Consider the following 27,076-nt stretch of genomic DNA (forward strand, 5'->3'; position numbering starts at 1 on the left):
TCATTCAAAGAAAGGTTATTTTTGATAAATTTATCGTGAGAAGTTGTGATGGGGGATAAAGCAGTTATATAGACACAGTGTCATCTCAGCAACATGTAGCTAGAGATGCCGTGACAGTATCCATCTGGTGAGAAAGAAAAGAAGCCCTATGTCATTATTGTTGCCTGGCAACAGCATTTTTTCCTCATTTAGAGCAGACTTCATTAGTTTAAAGAAGGTGATTTTTACCGATAATTTGAAAAGCCAGAGCTTAGAAGTAAGCTACGTGAATTTTGGTTTGTGGAAAGAATAACCTTTTGTCTAATGTAAGGCATGCTTAATAAGGCTTTCTCTTTCTGAAAGTGATTTACTGTTTACAAACTGTTAATCCACCTGACAATGAATTCCCAAACCAAACAGTAGTCATCAAATCGTTTTCCAGGCATTATAATGTAAAAAGAATATCATTTTTCAAAAATATCATTACACAAATTAGTTCAGAGCTGTAGAATTGTGTTTTAGAATCACTATTTGTGCTCATTATTATGTTAGTGATAATGCTTTGGCAAGAGACTAGACGCTGGGAAATCAGCTAATAATATAAAGTTGGTTTGGCCTTTGAAATATCTGTTCTAATTCTCCTCTTACCCTTGGCAAGTATCACGTATAATTCACACTGGAAAGGTGAAAAATATGTCACATTTTTATAGATCTTCACAAGAATAAAAGTATCTGTACCTTTCTTTGAAACTTTATTGTCTGAAAATTTGATTCCCCCTGTTATATGTAAAACCCCACAAAACAATTCCCAATCCCTCTTTTGCTGTGAATTTTAATTTGGAAGACAGCAGGTGGCTATTCTCCTTGGAGAAACAATGTGGTTATGGAGAAGTAATGCAGAATCCAGCAGGTCTGCCTTTAAATCCCACTTCAGCCACTTATTCTATAGCCATGGGCAAATCCTTGATCTTAAGTTTCTTCAGGACTAATTGAAAGCTTTAAATAAACTGAAATACATACTAACAACCTAGAAGAATTCCTGGTGTATAGTCAGCACTCAGAAAATATTATTATTTATTTTTATTATTTTTTGAGATGGAGTCTCAGTCTGATGACTGAGCTGTAGTGAAGTGGTGCCCTCTAGGTTCACTGCAATCTCCTTCTCCTGAGTTCAAGCTATTTTCCTGCCTCAGCCTCCCCAGTAGCTGGGATTATAGGCACCTGCCACCACGCCCAGCTAATTTTTTTTTTTTTTTTTTAAGTAGAGACGAGGTTTCACCATGTTGGACAGGATGGTCACACACACACACACACACACACAAATATATATAATTTTCATTTTCCTTTCTATAAATAGTTCTTTATGAATGTAAAGGCCATTTTTAGAATCCTGGCCTTTAAATAATTCCGATTGAAAAAAACTCGACTTTATAGTCTTTAAGTTCACTTTATGTTTGAGAAAATGTAACCATAGAGATTTTACTTTCCTCAAGCCAACAAGCTAGTTGACATTAGAACCAGAACACTCATTGTTCAGTGCTGTCCTGGGTCCTCTCCCATACCTCTTTTATCTCATGCCTTTATTAATTCAGCATTTCTTATCTAATTGAACACCAGGTTATTTATGGGCTTCTCCATTGAATCCTCCACAGTTAGAGACAATGTGCTGGTAAGGGAGTAGGATAAGAGCAGTGTCTCATAGCTTGAATTAATGGTCTTCCTGCACAAAAAGTTAGGTTGCTTTGAATTAAGTATTTTAAACTAAAATCGTACCATCTCCTGAACACAAAGATTACATTGATTTTCTTTCACTAAGGTACATCTCACTGTTTCTGCTTTCTTTCTGCTACCTATTCAGGTTATTTATAGTTCACTATATAGATTCAGAGGTGAAAAGAATGGCTTCTTTACAAATTGCCTCTATGCCCATCATGATGCTGTGATTAATATGACTCAGCAGTACTAGGTTGCTGCATTCATTTATTTCTAAGACTTCCGCTCGCAGCATGGGCTACTGACTTCTAAATCCACATTGTTTTAATGTAGTCTCTGGAACCCCTGTAAAGGCAAAATGGCAGATTGCCAGATGCAGCGGGAGCTCTCATTTATAGAGCTGGACGTGTGAACTTGCCACAACATCTTCCTCTTAAGCCTCGTTCACATCTAGTTTTCTTTAACTTGTGAGCCATAACCCTGGAGGTTAACTTGGCTTTTCCCTTTTGCTTTTGCCCCATGTACAGACAGTCACCAAGACCTTGTGATATTGAGTATAATTAAAATTTGGTCTTGTCTTCTATTGCCACTCACCTCACCAGACCGCCCACATCTATCTGATTTATTGCTTTGGGTTGGAATCATCAGTTTAGTGTTCCAGTTAGCAACTGAAGAGATTTTTCTATGATGCAATTCTGAGCTAATCGCCTTTGTGGAAACCCCCATGTCTCCCATTGCTCCTGGAACAGTATTCAAATTTCCTAACATGGCATAAAAGGCATTTATGATCTGCCTCTGTTCACTTCTTCCACTTGATCTCTCATCATCTCTCTAAGTACACCTGTCTCCTGCAAGCTTCGCTGTGCTGAATAACTTACAGTCCTTTGACAGTCTAACTTCTGAACTTTTACACATGCTACAATTTCTATTTGGTGTGTCTTTATACCCTTAACACTCCCTTCTCCCAAAGAGAAATACTTTTTAGTGAATAGAATATATTCAGTACTTATTGAATGACTATCCTTTGAATATCATACTTGGAATAAGAAAATGTTGTAAAGGAATTATAATAGTAACATATAGTTTTTATCTTCCTGGAGTCATCTATTTTTCTTTTCTCTGGTTCATTTTGGAATTGTGATTTGCTACTTAATTTTTTTTAGACCCCTGATCTTTACATGGGAGCCTAAAATCATGTTAGAAATATGGATGTGCTAGTCAGCAAACATTTCCTGAGCACAGAATGTTAGGGACTGGACTGTTTGGTCCTGCTGATACAAATGACTCTCAGGCACACAGCCTGATTTCAACTGCAGGCTAGGAGAATGTTTTTGTTAACTACATGCAATTTTTTTTTTGAGGCTTGCAGTAAATCTTTTTGAAAAAGATTATATAACATTTTAATGGGAAATGTTCTAAGTATTTATTGCTATGTTAAAAAAAATTACTTCAGAACCTAGCAGCTTAAACCAACAATCATATCTCATGATTTGGGGAATCATAGGCAGAAATCAGCCAGGGATTCTAGTGCTCTAAGTACGGTTGACGAAAACAACTCAGACAGTATTCAGTGATGAATATGTTACCTCAAAGGGATCCTGATCCAGACCCCAAGGGAGGGTTCTTGGACCTCACACAAGATTGAATTCAGGGCAAGTCCATAGAGTAAAGTGAAGGCAAGTTTATTAGGAAAGTTAAGGAATAAAAGAATGGCTATTCCATAGGCAGAGCAGCCCCAACGGCTGCTGGTTGGCTATTTTTATGGTCATTTTCTGATTATAAGCTATACAAGGGATGAATGTTTCATGAGTCCTCTGGGAATGGGATAAGCACTTCCTGGAAGTGGGGGTTCCTCCCCTTTTTAGACCATATAGAGTAACTTCCTGACATTGCCTTAGCATTTGTAAGTTCCTAGCACTAGTGAGAGTGTCTTTTAGCACGCTAATGTATTATAATTGGCATATAATGAGCCGTAAGTATGACCAGAGGTCACTTTCACAGCCATCTTTGTTTTGGTGGGTTTTTACCAGCTGTTTTTACCTCATGCTATTATATCAGCAAGGTCTTTGTGACCTATATCTTGTGCCAACTTCCTATCTCATCCTGTGACTAAGAATGCCTAACCACCTTGGAATGCAGCCCAGTAGGTCTCAGTCTTATTTTACCCAGTCTCTATTCAAGATGGAGTCCCTCTGACATTTGAATGCCTCTGACATATTTCCCCTTCCCTTTTATAAGGTAACCCTAATCCTAAGGGTTGTAGAGGGATGCAAATCTGTCTTCTGTAACTTCTTCAGGCTGAATAGGGGCGATGATATTCCTGCCTATTAGTGTCTCTTGTATTCAGGGAAGAGAGGACTCAGAAAGCGTCTGTATGTTGAGGGCCACTCGTAACTCATGGGTTCTGTTAAAAGGTGATATGTGGAAGATTAAGTGTTCAATTTAAGAGAACGTTGAGTAAAATTATCCTGCATTCCTACATGTAGAGTACAATAGCAATATATTCCATAATAGTAAAGCAAAATAAGTAATAACTATCCCAATAAACTAAATAAGTAAACTAAATAAGAAGGCTTTCTATGAACTTGGCCACTGTAACTTGGAACCAAACTGATAGGAGGTTGGTAGCTGATTCCAATATATATCCAGAATTAGAATACTAATCTGGAATTTTATGTTACATGTCCCTCTTGTTTCTTCTGAGCTGCAGTCAGATATCACTGATTGGTTCACAGGAATAAGCAAGGTCAGTCTAAATTGCAGGAAAAAACTCAAAAACAACTGGTGATACTAGAATCTAATAGCAGGTATCTACCAGAGTTCTTGGAAAATAGTTTTTCTCTCTCCAGTCTTACATTTTTACTAAAGACAAATCATGATAAGACTGATTTGCTTGTAAAAATAAGTTTTAGTCTTAAACTTGGCCTGATTATTTGTATAAAGTACAGCAAGAATAATTATTTTTCACATAGGCTTTCAAAAATTGGCTTTGATTAAACTTTAATTAATTAATTTGCCAATATTGTTGTTTTGAGGCAAGGTCTCACTTTGCTGTCCAGGCTAGAGTGCAGTGGTGCTCTCAGGCTATTGAGCTCCCAGGCTTAAGTCATCCTCCCAGCTCAGCCTCATCAGCAGCTGGGTCTACAGGTGTGTACCACCATACCTGGCTAATTTTTGTATTTTGGGGGGTTATAAATGGGGTTTCACCACATTGCCCAGGTTGGTATCGAAATTGTGGGCTCAAGCAGTGCATCTGGCTTTGTCTCCCAAAATGCTGGGAATGTAGTAATGAGCCTCTTTTTTTTTTTAATTTAAATTTTCAATTTTTGTGGATAGATGATGTATATATTTATAGGTTGTATGAAATATACAGGCATGGAATGCATAATAATCACAGGTCAAAATGGGTAGATAAAGGATTTTTCATAAGAGTTGTCAAAGTGTCTTTTAGAAATAATCAATATTATACATGCTCACACTTATATAACAAAAAGGATTGATTATCTTTGGTTTATGGAGACCATCTACCCACAGTCTGTCTGTCATCTACCATACAACTGAGCCCTAGTCTTTCTGTCAATCTTGTGAATAATCATGTGAATTGGTCCCTGTTGTTTAGGAAGCCACAGAAATCTATTAACCAATTATTCTAATACAGTTCTGTCTGTCTCTGCATTTCCTACTACACATCTATCTCTCTTGCAGCCCAAATAAAATAAACATGTCGATGGAACCCGAATGGTGTGTAACTATTTAAATAAATTATATTTACATTGTTATGATTCATTAACTTTTTGTTCAGAACCTCACTAGCTTACAATATCAGACTAAGGTCTTAGGATGAATCTAAAGTGTTCTTGCATGATCTGCCTCAATACTTTTCTGACCTTATTTCCTATTAATACTTTCTGTTAATTCTGTGATTCTGTTTCAGTCACATTGGCTCTCTCACTGTTCCCAAACAATCTAGGAATAAACCCAACTCAGGACCTCTGAACTTGAGATTTCCTTCTCATATTCTTTTCCCCTAAATATCTAAGTGTCACATGTCCTCCCTTCTTTCAGGTGTTTACTTAAATGTCACCTACTCAGGGAGGTCTTTCCTGTTCAATACAAAATTGTGACTCCTCTCCATGACATTTCAAACTCTGTTTATGTTTCCTTTTTTCCCTTAGTATTTATCACTCTTTTATGCACAATACGTTTTTACTTTTGTATAATATGTTGTTCATTGTCTTCCACTTAGAAATTGGGAGGTCTCCATTAGGGTAGAAATTTTGGCTACTTTTGTTTATTGTTGTATGTCCAGTTCTAGCAACACCACCTAGCACGTAATAGCTGCTCAAAAACTCTTTGCTAGGAGGTAATTGGTACCACCACTACTGCCATTTGCAAGTATGGGAGACTGGGCTCAGTTCCTGTCAACAGGGATTTTTCTTCCTCTACTGAGACACAGTCTAGGTGATTTTATTCCCTGATCATCCTCTTTTCCTTGAGAACTTCAGAAGTGCTACTTGTCTATTTCATTCTTCTCATTTGAAAAAAAACTATGAAAACTTGAACAAGTTGTTTAAATTTTTTTAGCTAAGCCTCAGAATTTTTCATCAGTAAAAATAATATTACTTTTTCTCCCTGTAGTCTTGTGGTGGCACTAAACACAATTATTTAGATTAAAAGCACTTAAGTTTTGGTATGTAACATAATTCATATTTGAAAAAAATATGGTTCTAGTTGTCTTCCCTGTTTTTACTTCAGAGTTAGAAATTTTAAAGAAAATTCATTTAGGTAACAACTTGTTATAAAGTAGAGTGAGTCAGTAAAGACATGTGGTGAAGATACTGTGAAGTTTGTCCTTTTTTGAAAACAGAGAAATTTCTCTATTAGCTTCTAATGCAGTATGAGTATAAATATGCTAAGGTGACATTCTTCACACCCTTCAATTCCCTGTCATCATCTTCCTAGCTGTCTCTCATCTAAAGAAACTATGCTGATGATTTGCAGAAGATTTTGTGTTTCTAAGGCTAGGTGCTTTTGTGTAGATGTCTCTAAGTGAGTATCCAATGCTCTTCCACAAAGAAAATGCTCTGGTTTGTTTACTGTAGCTATTTCCCAATTACAACATGACATCTAGATTTCTTGTCTCCCTAGATAACTGCTAGCCATTTAACTATAGGCTGGGTAGTATGAAGCAGATGTTTTTAGAACATCTTTGACATTGGGCTTTGGGAGTCCATAGGATTTCAGTTAAGGATTGTAGCATGCTTAGGGGCTGTCACTAACCTGAAGCCTATTCTGCACATGGACCAGTTTGAGAGCAAGGGTGTTTATCTCATCTATATGCATGAGTGTGTGAGAAAATATGTATATGTTTACATTGAAGATGGGTCAGTCCTTGGGTCCCAGGATGTTCAGAGGTACAAAGAAGGAGGACCAAAGTATCTGTAACAACAATTATGATCTTTTTCAGCTCACTTTTATCCTTTCTGTGATTCCTTAATATGCGTAGAGTCCTAGGAACTGCCATTTTCTACACGTCACAGGCAATATTTCTTTTCTCTTCTCTTCTCTTTTCTCTCTTCTCTCTTCTCTCTTCTGTCTTTGCTCCCCTCCCCTCCAGAGTCTCACTCTGTCACCCAGGCTGGATCTTGCCTCACTACAACCTCTACCTCTTGAGTTCAAGCAATTTTCCTGCCTCAGCCTCCCAAGCAGCTGGGATTGTGCTAATTTTTGTATTTTTAATAGAGACAGGGTTTCACCATGTTAGACAGGCTGGTTGCAAACTCCTGATCTCTGGTGATACACCCACCTCAGCCTCCCAAAGTGCTGAAATTATAGACATGAACTGCCAAGCCTGACCAGCAATAGCTCTTTTGCTAATCCTCTGAATGAATCAATCAAAATAAGGTCAATAGGACACTTGAATTACTAATGTGCAAAGTATAAGCATATATTATCCACTTTAGGTAACCTCATTTTCAGCACCCTTAAGATTAATTATATAGAAAATATATAATTAATCAAATAATCATAGAAAAATAAGCTTTTCCTAGTTGTCTTATAATGTATAAAAAGGATAAAGGATTAGGATTATAAATGAATAATTACTATAGAAAGATGCTTGGGAATCTCAGGAGGTTTGTATATCAGCTTGCTTAGGCAGTGAATATGGACAATACTTCACTAATCCTTTCTTACAGTCTTGCAGCTTTATTTAAGACTAGCTTATATTCTCAGCTTCTTTCCCTGCATTTCCCTTCTCCCAGTGTGATAGCAAGAGCAGAGTGATAACATTTTTCATGAGAATCCACACTGAGGTGGGGCAGAGCAAGGTGCAGCTGGAGATTTCTTGTGGTGGGTTTTTGTTTATTTTTCTTTTAGGCAGCAGGTGCAAGAGTCCTTGGCAGGTACATTTTAGATTCTAGAGCTATCTGTTGACAAGCTGTAAAAGCTCTATGGTGTTAAGAACTCTAGAGAGTTTGAACTCCGGGTAACTGGAGTGTCCCTTTTGACAAACTAAACTTGGTAAGAAATACTTCTAAAATAAATTTACGTTAGGAGCTTCCTTGCACCAGGGTGGTAGACATAACAAAAGCATCTTGAAAGTGGTATCTCCTTTCCTAATGTGTCTGAGTAGTTTCTCTTCCCATTATCATCTTACTCATTCTGCGTGTCTTCTTTAAGCACCTCACTCTATAAGACTGCTTCCTGTCATCACCCTTCCTCTTGCCTTTCATACCTATTTTGAAGGACAGCTGAAGTGAGAACCTGGACATTTCTGAAAAAACAAAAGGGGAAAAGCTGTTAATGCTTCTGACCATGCAGATTTCCTCCCTTGCTTTGATTATGTTGTGGGGAAAATCGGCAGGAGTATTACATGGCTATGGATTGCCGTTTCATAAAATATCTTCCTTTTTGCGGATCAGGCTTGGAAAATACTTGAGAGCTCTTTGTTAAACATCAGAAATGTCTGCTCTGGTTACTTGCTGATGATCCTCAGCAGTGACCATATGGCTTAGCATCTTAAGCACTAGACTGTGACTTAGGAACTGTGTTTTGATGTTCAAGAGTTCATCTTCTGTTATTGATGCCAGCTGAGCCACCATCCATAAAATGTGAATAATGAACTACTCTGGAAGGTAAAGAACAGTAATAAATTCTTCCCATCATTCTAAAGTGATATAAATATGTGATAAATTATGGTAGAGCACATGGTAGAAGAAACACATTCTGAGTACTTCAGAAGATGGATGCCTTTAATTTTTTGGATTACTTTGGGTATGATGGGTTTGGCAGTTAATTCCATGGGTATATGTACGTGTAGGTTATGTGTATAATACTAAGCCAGTAATTCCCAAACTTTTCACTAACCCAATACTGTTTTCCTGCCCTTTCATACATATATATTTCACATTTAAGAGATTGTGTTCACTCCAAACTTGCTTTTATCAATCAATGTTAATAGGTGCATTCCTCCATTAAAAAGGATCACTTTCAGGACTTACGGTTATCAGATAATAGTTAATATTCTGGATGTTACAACTTGAGACACAGAAACAAATTTAGCCTTTTTGTCAATCATTGAGGTTAGCTGTGAGAAAGTTTGTGGTTTTGATGGAATAGTCAGCAGACTATAATTTTCTTCCTTCCTGTGTTTTGGGGCTTCTAACAACCAGGAACAGCAGATTCTGAACAACTTGATAAAGTATTGCCAAATTCAGCTTTAGATGCAGTTTCTCTAGGCAAGTGTAGTTCTTGGGAAATTAGAGCATGATATTATTATATATTAAAAGTAATGGTAGAAACTGCAATTACTTTTGCATCAACCTAATAATTTCAAAAATCTTTGGGTTACTTATTCCAGAGAATAAGGTACAAATAACAAAAATATTTTGACACAACTGTAATTAACAATGATAAACAAAATAACTTTAGGTGAGTCAAGAGAAAGCATCTTTTCTAGTGATCATTTTAGCTTATAAGGTGTGTTACAGAACCGTCACAGTCACATAATTTTTCATTCTTCACGCCTGCTGATCCGCAATTGAAAACACTAGAGCAACCTTTCTTTTCTTTAGAAGAAACACTACTATATAAATTATTATAAATATGAATTACTAAGTTTTAATACTGTAGATATATAGGTTACTAGTTTTAAATTTTTAAATAATATATTTGTATTATTCACCTATTCCTAATGCAACTACATTATGTGCCAAACTAGGGTGGGGTAGAGTGTGCATGCACTCAAGAAACATGATTCTGAGTTAAAACATGAAGTGATTAATAACATTTCTTCTCCAGAGACTGGATCTCCAATTACAGCATCGTGCATTGGATTAGGTAATTCTAAAACACCTCCACCAGGGCAAGCAGGAAAAAGTGTTCCAGGATACAATGGTAAGGAATGACCCTGATAATATGTAATGTTAATAAATTTGGCATTTTCTTGAATCTAGTGTGTATTATGTTGCATGAAATGAACTAGATGCTCAATAAGAATTTGGATAAATGAATACCTTGTATTGAAAATGAATGCCTTAATTTTTCCTGTCAAAAGTAAGGTTGTGGATTTCCAGGATATGTTCTAAATAACTGTTATAACCACCAAAATAATATCATTTGTAAGATAGGTTAGGAATATGGGTGTGAAATTACTATGAAGGAAACATTTGCAGGGGGCCCAGTACTTTATATACATAATTTTGTTTCATGCCAAAGTATATTTAATCCAGAGCTATTATTACTATTTTAGAGATGAGTTAACCAACTAGTTAACAGGCTAAATAATCTTCTTAAGGTAACACTGCTAGTTAGTTACTGGGTACAATGCAAACCATTGCCCTCAGAATTTGCTTGCTTTCATTTCAAAAGCTACAGTTTCTTATTATATATTACACATGCTGCCTTTTAATTTAGAAGTGAAGACAAAGTTTTTAAACCTTATTATTTGAAAATAAAAACAAACCAGGAGTGGTGGCTCACACCTGTAATCCCAACATTTTGGGAGGCCAAGGCGGGTGGATCACCTGAGGTCAAGGAGTTTGAGAACAGCCTGGCCAACATGGTGAAACCCATCTCTGTTAAATATACAAAAATTCACCAGACATGGTGGTTTGTGCCTGTAATCTCAGCTACCTGGGAGACTAAAGCAGGAGAATTGCTTGACCCCAGGAGGCACAGGTTGCAGTAAGCTGAGATTGTGCCACTGCACTCCAGCCTAGGCGAGGCACAGCAAGACTCTCTCTCAATGAACAAATAAATGAATAAATAAATAATAATAAGAGGGAGGATTCCAAAAGAAAGCATTTCTTTGATGCTGGCTTTATGTGACTAAAAGCTATAATATTCTATCAATTTTTGGTTTTAAATATTTGGTAGTAATCATTATTAAATAATTTCCCTTGGACAGATCTCCCGAGGTATATGAATTATACAAGTCATTTAACTTTTCAGACATTGTTTTCTTATTTCTAAATAGGAATAATATTTTCTATATGCTTTCCAGGGCTTCTGCTTGGTGTTGTTAGGCAACAAAGCATTAATCCAGTGCCTACCAGTATAAAGACAGTGTAAGTCTTAGCTAGTAGTGTTACTAATATTTCAAAAAATCCAGAGGACTGACTTGATTTAGACTCACATATTCATTTTACAGACAAGGAAAATGAGGCACAGAGGTTTTGTAATTCGCATAAGGTCACACAATTTGGCTTAATAGGCTTATGAAGAAAACCCCGCTTTGGGAAACAAAATATGATTCCTGACATGTTTCTTATTTGCGTATAAATTACAAAATTCAGAGATTTGTCTTTTGCTTCTCTAACATAAAAATATTGGATTTTTCTCCTAGGACAAAGACTAGTTACAAGAAAATGGATCATTTGGTTTAACCTAGAAGATATATTTATAAAAAGACGCTTTAGATTTTTTTTATTCAGGGCAGAAATAGGTATTCTGTGAAGTCAGTGACTTCTCCAGCCCTGAAAAGGTGATGAACCCAGATTTAGTGAAATCCTCTGTTTGAACAGCCTGTCATCTCTGCTCCTTTTATCAGAAAAATTGCTTTTGTGTTGAGACATTTTTAGGGGTTTCTGATTGTGGAAGATGTTAAACACATTTCTCTTTCAGTATTTCAGTACCATTTTTATATCTAATTGTAAGAAATAGTTAAGCTTTGATGCCCATGGAACTTCAATACAGAAGTTTCTCACTGTCTGAAAGCAACTGGCTTGCAGACAGTACAGGTTAAACGTTTATAACCAAGGAACCAGTGACTTTATGACTGATGATTTTTTATGTATTTTTATAACTTTTATGATTATTTAGAGATGAAAACTGTAATGTAATATTCTGTAGTATAATAAAAAAGACATCCTTTTAGGAAAGAAACCATTGTGTATAAAAAATTTAATATAACACATTCATTGAGTACCATATGCAAGCTTGTTTCATATACATTTTTAATATACTTCTTGCATAAGCACTATGAGAAAGAAATTTCTCTCATTTCATAGACAGGGAAACTGAATGGGTAACAGAATGTGTGCAGAGGCATATAGTGATTTGGCCAATGTACTGATATTTAGGGAAACAAAGATGTATTAGCCCTGGCCTCTGTGAACTCACAACCTAGTGAGATATAGGTACTTCTACTAACTGTCAATACAGAATTTTAAAACAAAATGCTCCAGGAGCACAAAGGAGGGAACAATTTTATTTGGAGACCAACATCCTTCTTTTCTCATAGTTGCTTAAGGTAGAATTACCTGGATGAATGAGGCTACATGTAATAATCTATTAAAACCTAGAAGATGATGACTTATCTTCATATTTAGTTTGCACCAAGGGTTACTGAATGTGGATAAAAGCTTTGATCTCCTAAACTCGTTTAGGATTTTATTGGGACAGCATAGAAAGTATTGAGATAATATTTGGGAAGATTAAATTGAGCTAATTTAAAGCTCCTAAGTGGATACTAAGCTTTAAATCAGAATAAGGGATTTATGGTGCTTTGTAAGCACTTTATTTTTGTTGCGTATAATGTTTTTTGGTGTGCTTGAAAACTTCATTTCCTTTACTTTTAAAAAAGCTGGACACATTTTTAATGTTTCTGATAGACTACAAGGATATATTTAGTGGACATAGACATAAAATTACCACATATTTGAGATATGATCTCTTCATTTAAGTGATATTCTGAAGGAAAATATCTGATGTTAGGAATCAAATACATGTGCTCTTTTTTTTGGTAAGATATTTTAGTTTATATATTTTCACAGTCTCAAGGAATTAAAAGATTACTTTCTTAATCTAGAGATTTTGGGGGTTGAATATAAAAATTATAGGAATATGCTTAAGCTTTAAGGCTATTTTTATTCAATATTTATATTTTACTTTGCAGTTATGATTTTGAATGACAACATGCAAAAACTGAAGTCTCGGTGTTTAGGAAATATTGTGGTAAAGTAAGCCAAAATTTCAATTCTATTTAAAAGGGCAAAAATGGGTGTATAATATTAAGAAAAAATGGAGTCATTGCAATGTTACTGCTAGTGAGGAGGTTGTAGAAAGAACTTGTGTGTTGTTTAAGAATTGTGTCAACTCTGTCTTGATTTAAACATAGAAGTCCTATAAAATATAATGCATTTAAATGTGATTTTCAAAAACCATACATTTTCCATCTTTTTAAATCACTGTTTTTTCATTTTACAAGTTATGTATAAAGTTAACTTACATACAAAAATATGAACAATTAAATAATCTTTCTGTACTCTCACCTCTCAGCAATACATTATTAATTTTGTAATATGTATGTCTTTCTACATATTTCTTTTTTTGTTGTTATAGATTCAGGGATACATTTGCAGGTTTGTTTCATGGATATATTGCATAATTCTAGGGTTTGGGCTTCTAGTGAGCCCATCACCCAAATGGTGAAGATATTACCCAACAGGTAGTTTTTCAAGCCTTTCCTCCCTCCCTCACACCTTTTGGAGTCCCCACAGTTTGTTTTCATCTTTATGTTCATGTGTACCCATTATTTAGCTCTCACTTATAAAAGAGAGCCTGTAGTATTTGATTTTCTGTTTCTGATTTGACATTCCACTTTTTGAAAAACATTTTACGATGGTGAATCAATTTATCTCTGTGTATTCCTGTTTTCTCTTAACCTTGTCTCATAAGCATGTTTAATTTTTACGGTTTCTTAAAATTTTTATCCCTGTTGTAGGCTTCTTAGTATTTTTTGAATTTTTATGATTATAAATAATACTATATTGAACATCTTTTTGATCATCTTTTTCTGCTTTTCTGATAATTGCAATAGTACTGAAGAGATTTCTGAAAGTATAATTGCTGGGTCAAATAGTAGCATCTTATAAAGTTCCTGATTTACCAAATGCCCCAACTTCTTGTTAACATTTTTTTTATCATTGTTCATTTGATAGGCAAAATGCTTCCATTTAAAGTAAAAAATTTTAATTTACTTTAATTAAATCAAGACATGTACTTTAAAATTGTTATGCTAGTGGAAGCAGAAATGGAAGTTGATTAAGTTAGAAGGTTTATAATATGTGATATTTTAATAATTGATAGAGAAGTTGCTTTAGTCCCTCTGATTAGCATGATATTGACGTCTTTACTGATAGAGTTTAGTAGTAGAATTCACCACACCGAGCTACTATAAATACAGAACATTGTATATCAGGTTTTAAAAGTTATTTGCTTTCCTATTTATTTCTACTGGAAATCAAAAGAACTCTTATTAATTGGCATTCTTAGATTGGCATAAGATTGCTTCCTGTAAAGAAGATATTTTAAATTCTATGAAAATTACATGAAAAGCAGTAATTAAAGAAAGATATTTCTTCAGGTAGAGATATTTTAACTTTATAGAAAGCTAATAGAAAACACACGTTATGATATAATTCTTCTCATGCTCTTATCAGTAAACATGTAAGCACTATATTACTTTGTTAAAAGTTTCCATTTTAAGAAAACATATCCAACAAGATGAAAAAATTAAATATTGAACATTTCATTTTTATTCACAATTCTCTGAAACAGAATCTGTATTGACATAGAGCTGGTTCAAATTTGACCTGTTCAAAGGAAAAGCAGCAGGAGAAGGGAAACTTGTCAAAGAAATTAGTAATTTGAACATGATTGTGGGTGGATGTTTAGCTTGCTTAGGGAATAACATGGTTTTTGAGAGCTTTTCGAAGCACTTTAGCAGCATACATTTTTATATAACCTCCTAACTTTGTGAGTCATCTATTCCATCTTCCACAACCTGTTGCAAGGTTTCAGAGGTGGTATTTGATGCCAACACAGTTTTAAACTCCTCATGGGTTTTATCACTCTCATTATGGGATACTTCATCCCCCATCTATTCAGAGATAATAAAATATAGCAGTGTCCTACATAAACTGTATTTTTTTCTTATAGCCATTAGTGTTATTTCAAATACTTAAAAGTAACACAACTATTGCCTTAAAGCATTCTATGGTTTAGATAGTCACTAATTCACAATTATTTTCCCCTCTGTATTCCTAAGATAATTTTATTGCACAGATCTAGGTTTCTGAGATTTCATTATAAATTATTTGATGATGTAATATGACAAACAGTAGAATTTGATTCCTCTCTTAGGTTAACAGTGAAACTAGATATTTGAATATATTATAAATCTTTTTTATTAGAAAGGTAAGATAAGGTAGAAATAATCAGGAAACAAAGGTTACCACCAAGATTTCTCTCTTTCACAGAACATATTTTGAAACCTTTTTTCAGGAACTCATTTTATCTATGAGAGCAAGAATTTCCTTTTGAAACCCACGTTGCCAGCAGCCATTCCACCCTAACTTATCAACCTGAAAATTATTCACATATCCCAATGGCTGCATGCAGTATGTGTAGGATGATTTTATATTTAATATCTGTAACATTTCACATTACATATCTGATGACTCATTTGTGTAGGTTCACATTTAGAAATAGTAATACATGGAAACAAGTAAACAAAAACCAAAAAAACCTTTTGACCCACTTAGATTTTTCTACATTCTTTTTTATGGCATTCTGAAAATCACTGCTTTGCTCTCCTGGGGACCCCTTGACTAGAAGGAGGTGGCCATTTTAGCAATTCCTAAACTACCATAGGCCTTAGAATGTAATAAAAAGGAATCCTGCAGTTTTCGTGTTTTATTAGATGACTTTCATTCATAGAATTTATCCTTCTAGTAGAAGAGAGAACTTCATGTCCACATGAATGTTAGAAAATTCTTTTGATTTGGAAACCTACTCCAGGCAGTTAATTTAGTAGGAAAGTTATGGTATCTGAATTCCTATGAATACAAAACACTCATGAATTTTAGAAGGTGTTCCTGTAATTGCGTCTAGAGCTCCAAATTGCAGAAATAAAACTATGAGTCAGTAATTTCCAGGCAACAGAGAACAGGGCATGAAAGAAAATTTTAACTGCAATTGCCTTTCTCTGTAGCACAGGCTCACTGTTATTAAAGCCATAGGTCTCTGGCTCTTTCTCTCTCATGGGCAAACATTTTTCTCTGACCGGATCCGCTGTTGCTATTGGAAATGTGGCCTGTTCACCCTGTGCTGTGCCCTGGAGGCAATAGTGAGTGGGGTGTGAGGGAGTTGTATGGAATTGTCCCAGTGGCTTTTACTTTAGTGCCTGCCAATTTCTCATTCTTCAGATATGGTTAACGATATCTGTTCACACGTTTACAACTTTGAGTGATTCAGTCACTGTGTTGCCATCTTGGGAAAGAGCCAGGGAAGCTTTCTTTTCATTCAGGTATCCTTTGCGTATAACTAAGCATGTCACATACTTATAATCCTGTTCCTTTCTAAATCTCATATACGGTTTGGTGTATGATATTTTATTAGCCTTATAACATCACTAGGAGGTAGGCAATGGACAGACATTATCTTCCTCATTCTAGACATGAGAGATTATGCAACATTAGTAGTTGCACAGCTGGAACTCACATTATTACCTAGTCTTTTGTCTGCTCCAAGGAAAAGAAAATATGTTCGGTCTCTTATGGGGAGATAAAAAGTAACTTCATGTAAAAATCTCAAAATCCTAAGGACACCATAGGAAATACTGACAGTGCAAAGTTGGGATTTAACCCAGATCTCCCTGGGGAACTAGTTTCAATTTATTTCTTTTGCTATGGAAATTCCAAATGGAGCAGTGAATATAGACCATCTTTTTTTCTAGGCTAGGAGGCATCTTGGATTTTAATATTTCAGATTGGCCAGGAATGTGTTACCTTCTAGGGTGATGGACATCCTTTTTCCTGACCTAGCTGTTTATGGATTTCTCAGCACTCTAATGCTTCCCTTCCCACATGGGTATCACTGCTGCCTCAGTTATTCACCTTTCCCCTTCAGAATGGTCTTTTAGGAAAAGAAATTCTCTAAGAGAACTCTCAATTCATAATTGGATGAGTTGTACCAACGCCATCTTTCACTCTGCTTGGCAGAGTTGGGCAAGGCATCAAGGGTGGTAGCATTTGCTTTCCAATTCGAAGGGTGAGTATAGGTATTAACTAGTTCATTTCTTAGTATTTTTTGCATCTTTCCCTTCCTTCTGCCAATACAACACACTTTTACATTCTTGTAACTACGTAAAAAAAGTTATTTCTCTGTAACTTTAGAAAAGGAGCCCCAGTGCACCCATTGTTCCAGAAAAAATATCTTCACTTAATGTGTAATAATCCTTAGCAATAAGTAGAAAGATGTTAATTTGGAATATTGCAAAAAAAAAAAGTCTGCTGTAGCTCATATGTACCTAATGTCTATCTGGATCTTACTGACTCTTTTTCCATGTTTTCATTCACTGATCACATTTTCTTCTCACATGTTTGCGTGTGTGTGTGTGTGTGTACACACATAATACACACACACACACACACATATGCACACACAGCAGTCCCTATCATCTGTAGTTTCACTTTGTGCAATTTCAGTTACCCGTGGTGGACCACAGTCCGAAATTATTAAATGGAAGATTTTAGAAATAAATAACTCACATGTTTTAAATTGCACACCAGGAGTAGGTGATGAATTCTTGTACTGTCCCGCTTAGTCTTGCCAGGATGTGACTCAGCCCTTTGTCCAGTGCACCCATGTTGTCTGTGCTACTGCCTTTTAGCCACTTAGTAGCCGTCTTGGTTATCAAATCAGCTGTCAAGGTGTTGCAGTTCTTGTGTACAACTAACCTTTATTTTACTTAACAATGGCCCTAAAGCGCAATAGTAGTGATGCTGGCATATTGTTCTAAGTGCTCTATTTTGATGTTGTTGCTGTTCATCTCTTACTGTGCCTAATTTCTAAATTATACTTTATCATAGCTATGTATATATAGGAAAAACATATTTAGGGATCAGTACTACCATGCTTTCAGGCACCCACTGGGAGTCTTGGAACACATTCCATGTAGATAAAGGGGAACTACTGAGAGTGTGTGTGTGTGTGTGTGTGTGTGTGTGTGTGTGTGTGTCTGTATGTGTGTATAAAAACAAATGCTTCCAATTCTGAATCGTTTTTTCCCCCCTTTTCTTTAGGACTATTGTATAGTTTCCTTTAGGAGTCTCTCTTTAGAGATCCTTTTCAATATTCAATCAATATTCAAATTACCACATCTGATTTTGTAACGTACCACATCTTGTTAGCGAGGAACAGAAAGCATATTCTTATTTTATTCTACAAATTACCAATTGCAATTTCATGTCTTGCTTTTTATCCTGATCCTCAGTTAGACTTGTGAATAATGAAGTAGTTTTCTGAAAGCATCTCAGAAAGAACTTGGGACAAACACACATGCTATTCACAGCAGGTTCACACCTTGCATAGGAATAAAAACTTCTCTTCCAAGAGCTACTGGCAGAGCAGAGTTTAACCACCTTCTGTAAAGTTTGCCTGATGAACACTTGAATGGTTGCATTCGATATTATTTCATTAACCTAATGGAGTAGACATCATTCACTGTCCTCCCTATCTGTATTCTAAAAATACCAAATTTCTTCTTCTTGTAGCTCACAAAATACTTGGATCTCCATATGTCTGTGACCATAGTTTATATCCTGTTTAATTAGTGTGTAGCACAGTGCATGAGGAATACCAAACACCTAACAAATATTGAAGGAAGAAAATGAATGTATGTGTTAACACATAAATAAATAAATGAATGAATAAGGCAATTGAATAATTCCTCTGGTGTTTTCTTCTCTACTGTTCAAATCTCTGTGCTCTCTCTCCACTGGTTACTTCTGCTCTAATTTTTCTCATCCTAAATCAACCTGCCTCTGTGCATTAAGCCACTGACATATCCATCTCCTTCCAGTCACCTGATTTTTAAAAAGTATAGTCTAACCTTACTGCTCCTACTTCCTGTTTATTCCTTAATCACTCCAGCTGTTGCTTTCCCTACTCCAATGAAATGGCAATTGTGAGAAAATTCAGAACAACTTAATTATTGAGTTCCATGACCATCACTGCATCCACTTTCAAACAAAATTTATACTTCATTTGACCTTGTTTAATACTTGGTTATTATTAAAACTCTATTCTAGTGGCTTTTTAGAAAGTACTTTTTCCTGAATCTCATATATCCCTGATTTTCTTTCTTTTCTTTTCTTTTTTTTTTTTTTTTTTTTTTTTTTTTTTTTTTTTTTTTTTTTTTTTTTTTTGATAATTCTTTAACACTGGTGTTTGGCCTTAGAGTTCTTTTCCCTCTTTTATACTCTCTCCCTGAATCATCTCACCAATTTCTAAGATTTCTGTAATTATCTAGCTACAGATCGTGAGCATATCAATATATCCACCCAGGCTCATCTCCCTTCTGATTTCAGACATGTATCTATTAACACATTACTTGATAGCCACAGGTTGCTAAAACTCAGTATCTAACCAAATTCTCTGTCACCTATCTACTTTTACAAATCCCAAAATGCCACCTCTCCTGAAAATACTGCTTTTACTACATTACACTCTTTGTGTTGGCATCACTATTAATCTAGAATAGAAACTTTAGAGTCAGCTTTGATTCTTCTCTTTTCTTCATCCCTCACATTTAATTTTCATCCTCTTACTGTGGATTCTTGTTATCCAGTTCATCACACCTGCTTCAGTATTCTTCCTAGAACAAAGGTCCAATTACATCTTTTGTTTTTTAAAAGCCTTTGGCAACTTGGCTTTAACACGTCCTATTGTACTAATTAGGGTTCTCTGAAGAAATAGAACCAATAGGATGTGTACACACACACACACACACACACACACACACACACACACACACGTATAGAGAGGGAGAAATATTTGTTTCAATGAATTAGCTTGTGCAGTTGTGAAGGCTAGCAAGTATAAAATTTGCAGGACAGGCCAGTAGGCTGAAGACCCAGGAAAAGTTGGAGTTTGAGCCTGAAGGCAGAATCCCCTCTTCCACCTGGGAGGTCAGACTTTTTTTCTATTAAGGCCTTCAACTAATTGGATGAAGCTCATTCACATTATGGAGGATAATCTGATTTACCCTAAGTCTACTGATTTCAATGTTAATTTCATCCAAAAAATACCTGCACAGAAACACCTAAAATGCTTGACCAAATATCTGGGTACCCTGGGCAAGCTAAATTGATGCTTAGAATTAGCCATCACACCTATTCATAATTTTGAGAAATATTTACACACACACACACACACACACACACACACACTGTAAGTGTTGATTAGATTGAGCAGGCTATTTATACTTGTGTGCTCATTATCCACTTTATTTTTTCAAGCCCTTATTGCTGTACCTTATATATTTTAAGAAATCATTATCTATTTGCTGGTTAACTGACTGAATGGAAAGAATAAATGAAACAGAGAAACAGAAGAAATACATGGAGGGAAGGAAGGGTTCAGGAATGTTGGTCACACAGCATGAAGTGTCTTTCTTTCTTATTCCTTTTTCAGCTTCATGAACCTATTCAAGATTGAAATCATAGATCACTTTCTGCATGTCAGATTCTTTGAGCTCACTCCTTTCTCATGTTTTCTTTTGTACAAAATGTCTGCACCATACTACATATATTGAATTATTTGTTAGATGCCTCTACAAGATGATTTGAATAATACCAGCACCTACTTTTGCTCTTTTGCTATTCTGGGACCTCATCCTTCTCATTTTATCTCTTACTTTTTCCCCCATTTCTCATTCTTTTTCTTATTCTCTTCCCTGTCATCTCCCAGTACCATGTGTCATATTTAACAGCAATAACCTCTATAATCCAAAGGGAACCAACTAGACATATGATGTCCCTCTGTAAGGGTGGCTTTAATTCCAAAGAGAAAGTGAAATGCTGATATTTTCTATTCTTAATGATTAAGATTAAAGATACTTTCAGGTATGCTTAGGATGACCAATTTTTACCACTGAAGTACATTTTAGGTTGGGCTTTCCACTGAACAGAGGTTTTAATATTTGGTGAGTGTTACCAACCTTCCAATAACTGGATGAAAGCTAAAAACCCTCCTAGGAAACAGTCAAGTTTTATATTAAATTTCTGGGACTTCAAAGAGTCCACAGTGTTCATACATCCTATACTGTGTTATTCTTAATTCCCAGGTTCTACAGGTATATATATAAACTTATCCAGATCTTTCTTGTAAGAATGGGAGATGGTATGAAAATGTGTAGTTTCCTTGTTCTTCAGAAACGTTGTGCACATATTTAAAGTTTGGTGCAACATCTCTGGAAGCCGGTGTCCTTAAGGCTTATTTTTTTTTCTGAGAGATGGCTACCGCTATGTTTTCATCCTGTAGGCATCAATTAATTATAAGAATATACTCTATTTGCTACAAATTGCTAGCACCATGTTTTCTCTTGAGAAGCAAGAAGAAATACAGGTTAGCAGGGCATCTTCTTTTAAAAATAGAGGTTGCAAACCTAACTGACTTCTGGAAAGTGTGAGATTTTTCTCTTTCTCTCTGTAACATTCTTTCTATAAAATGCTATCCTCTTGGTCCTGTGTAAACACTCTGAATTAGGTTCATACTAGGCTACCTGGACACTCAGCTCATGCACAAAGCACCAAATACTAACTCCTTTGGGTAGGATTACTAACAGGAGTTTCTGCTATGAGCAGATAGTGTGTTGATGCTGGTGGAACAAAATGTTTGATTTGGGGTAGGTAAAATGGGGAAAAAATGACTGTTTAATATATGTTTTTTGATATGCATAAATCTTGTCATGGGCTGCTCAGATATTTGGATCAGCATTCCTGTATATCAGCAATCAGGTGGAATTAAACAGCTGTTATTGTACCTGGCATGTGCACTGTAATTTGCTTCAGACTCCACCACTCTCTGTTGCCCTCAATCCATAAGAAATGTTGTTTGCCATTGATTATCACAGATACCTCTTCTTTTTCTTTAGTATAGTAGAGAGATAATTTCCAATACCCAGGTATATGTCAAAAATGGCACCATGAAATTCAGAAAAACCCCATATATTGTGATATATTTCTTGTGAGCAACTGAAAATTTTCTCTTATTTAATATGCAAGCAGAGTGCATCTTTGTCAGGTTTATTATCATTTATTTTATATACAGTTTACTTCACTCACTAATGTTATCTTTCGCTGCCCGTATTGGCATACAATTTGCCACCTTTTCCTAGGGTCCTCTTCACTTCTTCACCTTCAGCATCCTGGGAGTGCTGCTAAATAGAGTTTTAGTAGTTGTTATATTATATTTCAGTATTTAAAAATCGATGATTTTACATTTTTCTGTAAAATATTAACAAAACAAACTGATGAAGTGAAATTATCTATATAGTTATTGCAAATATTTACATAGTAAGCTCAGTTAAAGAACCTGAAGTGATTATTGGCTTCAACCTATTGCCTTCATACAGATTTAACAAACAGCAATAATAACAGCAATAGCAACAACACAACAACATTTCTTTGGATTATTTTACGGATTACAAAATACCTTCACGTGCATTTTATGTAACATGAAGTCCAGAAATGCTGATGTAACATATTTCCTCTGTCTTAAAATAATTTTAAATAAAGAGCATCTAGCAAGGGAGAAGTTTACCCCAGGATCACTACTGGCAGGCTGGACGTTATAGAAATGGGCCTACCTGCTGCGCTGCCCAGGGAGGCATCAGCAGCTGCTTCCATTTGTAACAGCATTTTGTTCCTGACAGAATGTGAGAAAAAAAGTCAGTGCCATGAAGTTCTAATGTTGAGGTGACCATGTGACCACACTACTTTCTTTTGTGCTGTGAGACTCGTAAACACTGCCGTAGGGAGTGTGTGTGATGTTGTCTTATGTGGACAGTAGCCATCTCTACTACGTTTTCAATTTTCTTGGCATCAAAGCCACACATTTACAACTCCATTTAGTACCTTTTATTTTTTTTATTGTGTAAATATGATTTTGAAAGCCCCTAAGTTTATACGGTATTGAAAATTCCAAACTAAAGTATCGAGAAGGTTTCTGTGTTCAGAAAGCGATTTGAACAGTTGTCTTTGTTAGCAGGCACTTCCTGCGAGGACCACATATGAGAGCTTCATTTATTTATGGAAAGAAAGAAAGAAAGATAGATAGACAGACAGACAGACAGACAGATAGATAGCGGGTACTTTCTACAAGGAACAAATATGAGAATTTCATTTATTTATGTAAACATAGATAGATACATACATACATGCATACATACATATGTACATAGATACATACATACATACATACATACATGTATAAATAAATAAATCTATGAGGTTAAGCCCTTGCCATAAACAAAACTCCTGTTTGACACTATAAATGAAAGAAGTATAAGGAGGAAGTTTCCTGAAAACAAAAGATGCGTAGTTCTGTGTATTTTATATACTGAAGGATTTCCGTGTGTTTATAGAAGTGAGAAATCACATGGGTCTGGATGATTATGGAAAGAAAAAAGAGGAAGCAGAAAGAGAGAATTCCCAGAGGATGGAGGGACAGTGATTATGAAAATAAGTTTGTACACTGGGTTCTTAATTAGAATATTCTGTTACACAAAGAGACGGGCAAAGATGACACCTTGGTACTTCAAAAAAATAACTATTCAATGGTGAAAGAATCGTTTTCTTAGAAAGTAATTCAGTGACACATATTTTGGTTCTTTTTGACAAGTATGCTTTTCATTGAAACAATGATTATTGTTAATAATTATTTGAATTCCACATATTTGTGCCTTTTGTGAACTTTCCAGAGACTAAAGTCATTCTTCAACAATTCTGCTGTACAGTGATCGGCCACATAAACCTCAATTAGACATCTGTCCAGATTTAGGAATTATATTTCAGTGCGGGATTTGAACTGTAATTATCCATCACGCTAGAAAAATAATAGTTCTAATCAACCTGTCTTTATCACCACTTTCATCATAATTTTAACATCTCTGTTTTTATATAAGGTTGCCATTGCCACCTGGGGCTTTTTCAGGACTCTGGAAGAATCAGGAAGCATTCAAGCGTTTATACTTTGAAAAATTTCCCGTAAGAACCTTAATACGCTTTTTTTGTCTTCTTATGTACTTTTCTATAATTCTTGCCTATTAAATTGAGAAACTTGCTCCTACAATCATAGATCAAAAAGAAACTTTTAAAGGTTATCTGGACTAGTTTCCAGCTCTCAAGGATAAGAATGCCCAACTTACAATTATCTACATAAGTCATTTTTACACTTATTGTCAGTCTCTGGACATAGAAATTTCTTTGTTTTTCTTAACAGCTTTTCCTAGAATTTAATAGTCCTCAGTATCAGGAATGTTTTTTTTACATAAAAATGTTTTTTGGACTTTTTATATTGTTTCTTCTACTGGATTCCTCTGTACCAACAGACAAGAGGCAACAAATCAGAATTATAGAATGTGATTAAGAATCCTTAACCTCTTCTTTTATTGGTTATATGAGCAAAATCCATTTAGCTTGCCCAGAAGTCGTATTTTTCCATTTCTTCATCTATTTTTGACACCATTTCAAATGTTCTCTGAGGTCTTTATTTTAAAATCTCATTTTAAAAATACAGATAAAGGACAGAAACAGTGTACTGAAAGCCCCACACCCAGTGTTCTGGGTAACAAAAGTGCCTTCCTGTTTCACATTCTGTCATTGTGTGAAACTTTGTACTCCATGACAACGTGTGTTGTGTTTATAACAGCATTTCATGATAAACACATCAGGGTCTGCTCACATCATCTTTCTGTTGTCCCTCTACTGCCCCCACAACTGGGACACCTGGTCCTCAGTTTTCACTATGTAAAATTCTGAATGATTTTTACTAAAATGAGAATACTGAGTAATAGCTCAGCATTAGATATTCTGATGAGAATACTGAGTCTCAGAAAATCTAAGAAACACAATAGTGGCTTTCCAGGATTTGTACTAAAGTCCATGCTCATAAACATAGGTATCAAAATAACTCAGAAGCATTAGGAAAAAATAATATTGTTTCTACTTATTTTTCTTCATTATTCTTATTCTCTGATTTCTAGACCAGCAAAAATGTTCTACTTTGAGTGATTAAAAATTAAATTTCATACTTACTATTTTAAAAATTCCAAACATTCAGAATTTTACTAAAAAAGTTTACCAAAGTATTTAGCATTTTATCTTTATTATTTGTTAGCAAAGGACAGATAAACTAATCAACTGGACAAATGACAAGAATTAAAATAGCTTTCTTTAGAAAGAAATGGCAGCATTGAATGACCTCAATAGCCAAGATTAAACATCCCCTGATAGAGTGTGGCAGGGATAATTTGTCAGTATAGTTAACTCTAGTAAGCCCAATCTATCTGCCTGACAGGGAAACAGTTAAATCGTCAGAAAGCAGGTGGTGACATGATTGATTATAGCTTGACAATGGCAAATGATATGTGCATGTGGTTTTAACATGATCACCTTTAATACTAAAAGCTCCCTCAAAGCCCCTGTTTATGGCTAAACTATGTGAAGTGACTCTGTACTCTATGTCTGTTTACCTGATCTCAAACCTCTTATTTGAGAAATTAATAACAGCAGCACCGAAGGGTTGAATAACTTCCCTTGAGTTCACATAGGTGAGAAGTGACGGAACTGAGACTTGAACCAGAATAGTTGGGCTCGAGAGTTCATGCCCTTAACTGCTACTCTAGTTTGCCTATCTAATATTAATAAAAGTATTAACTGCAATAAAATTATTGAGAGCTCATGATGTGTCCAAGTCTGTCCTCTTTCATCTTTATACACTGTTTCATGTATGTTTCACAGAAGCTTTATAAGGCAGAGCTCATTATTCCCTTTAATGAATGAGAATACTGAGTCTCAGAAACACTAAGAAATACAATAGTAGCTTTCCAGGATTTGCACTAAAGTCCATGCTCATAAACATAGGTTCAAAATAACTAAGAAGCATTAGGAAAAATAATATTTTTCTACTTCTTATTCTTCATTATTCTTATTCTACTGTGATTTCTAGACCAGCAAAAATGTTCTACTTTGAGTGACTAAAAATTAAATTTCATACTCACTATTAAATTTCACTGAAGCTTGAGTGTGATCTTAACCCATATTAATAAACTAGTGCTGTATTGTGAAATTATTCATTGGGAGCTTTAACGCTTTTAAAAATTAATACAATTAAAGAAGAAATGTATCAAAGAATTACTTTGCAATACCAAAGTATATTAAAATTAGTATTGAGCTATTACTTCTCCATTAAAAAAAAGAAATTGGGGTCATAAACTTTACCACTCTATATGCGAACACTTAAACATCTCTAAAAACACTTTAACTTATTCTTGGCTGTTAGAGAAGCAAAGAGATTCTAGTACACTTCCCAGATAACAAGTAGTTTAATATCCTAGTCTGATTATGAAAAAAGGCAAATGCTCACAGCAAATCCATTTCATTACATTGTATATTTTACCAAGTTTAAAATGATTACATTATTTAACAGTACATACTAATCAAACATTATTTATTCTTGTTTTCAGGGATATTATGATACCATGGATGCTGGTTACATGGATGAAGAAGGCTATGTGTATGTTATGTCTCGAATGGATGATGTAATAAATGTTGCAGGTCACAGAATTTCTGCAGGTGCCATTGAAGAGGTATTGATGAATATTGGTATTCTATTCCAAGTAGTGTTTAGACACAGCTGAACTGAAGACAATATTGAGGTTATTTCACTTGGAAAATTACCACACCCTTCATTTGCAGCAGAAGCTAGGTTACTCTTGTATCTCTCTCACTGAATGTACATTCTCTCTTTTAGATTTTCATATTTTCTACGCTCTCCCATCCCTGGGTGGTAGTGAAGAGTTTTTTTTTTTTTT

The 27,076-nt window shown here is 35.2% G+C and overlaps 1 protein-coding gene across 1 annotated transcript in view; it reads left to right on the plus strand.

The window, feature by feature from the left end:
• The window catches only part of ACSS3 (acyl-CoA synthetase short chain family member 3), a 163,452-nt gene that overhangs the window by 110,928 nt on the left and 25,448 nt on the right, over nt 1-27,076 (plus strand). The window contains exons 10-13 of the mRNA XM_017543504.2: nt 9,994-10,089; nt 13,091-13,154; nt 24,167-24,248; nt 26,729-26,851. Coding sequence (XP_017398993.1) covers nt 9,994-10,089; nt 13,091-13,154; nt 24,167-24,248; nt 26,729-26,851 — 365 coding nt within the window. The remainder of the gene's footprint in view (nt 1-9,993; nt 10,090-13,090; nt 13,155-24,166; nt 24,249-26,728; nt 26,852-27,076) is intronic.

Source organism: Cebus imitator, unplaced genomic scaffold (assembly GCF_001604975.1).
Source record: "Cebus imitator isolate Cc_AM_T3 unplaced genomic scaffold, Cebus_imitator-1.0 Scaffold156, whole genome shotgun sequence".
Lineage (NCBI taxonomy): Eukaryota > Metazoa > Chordata > Mammalia > Primates > Cebidae > Cebus > Cebus imitator.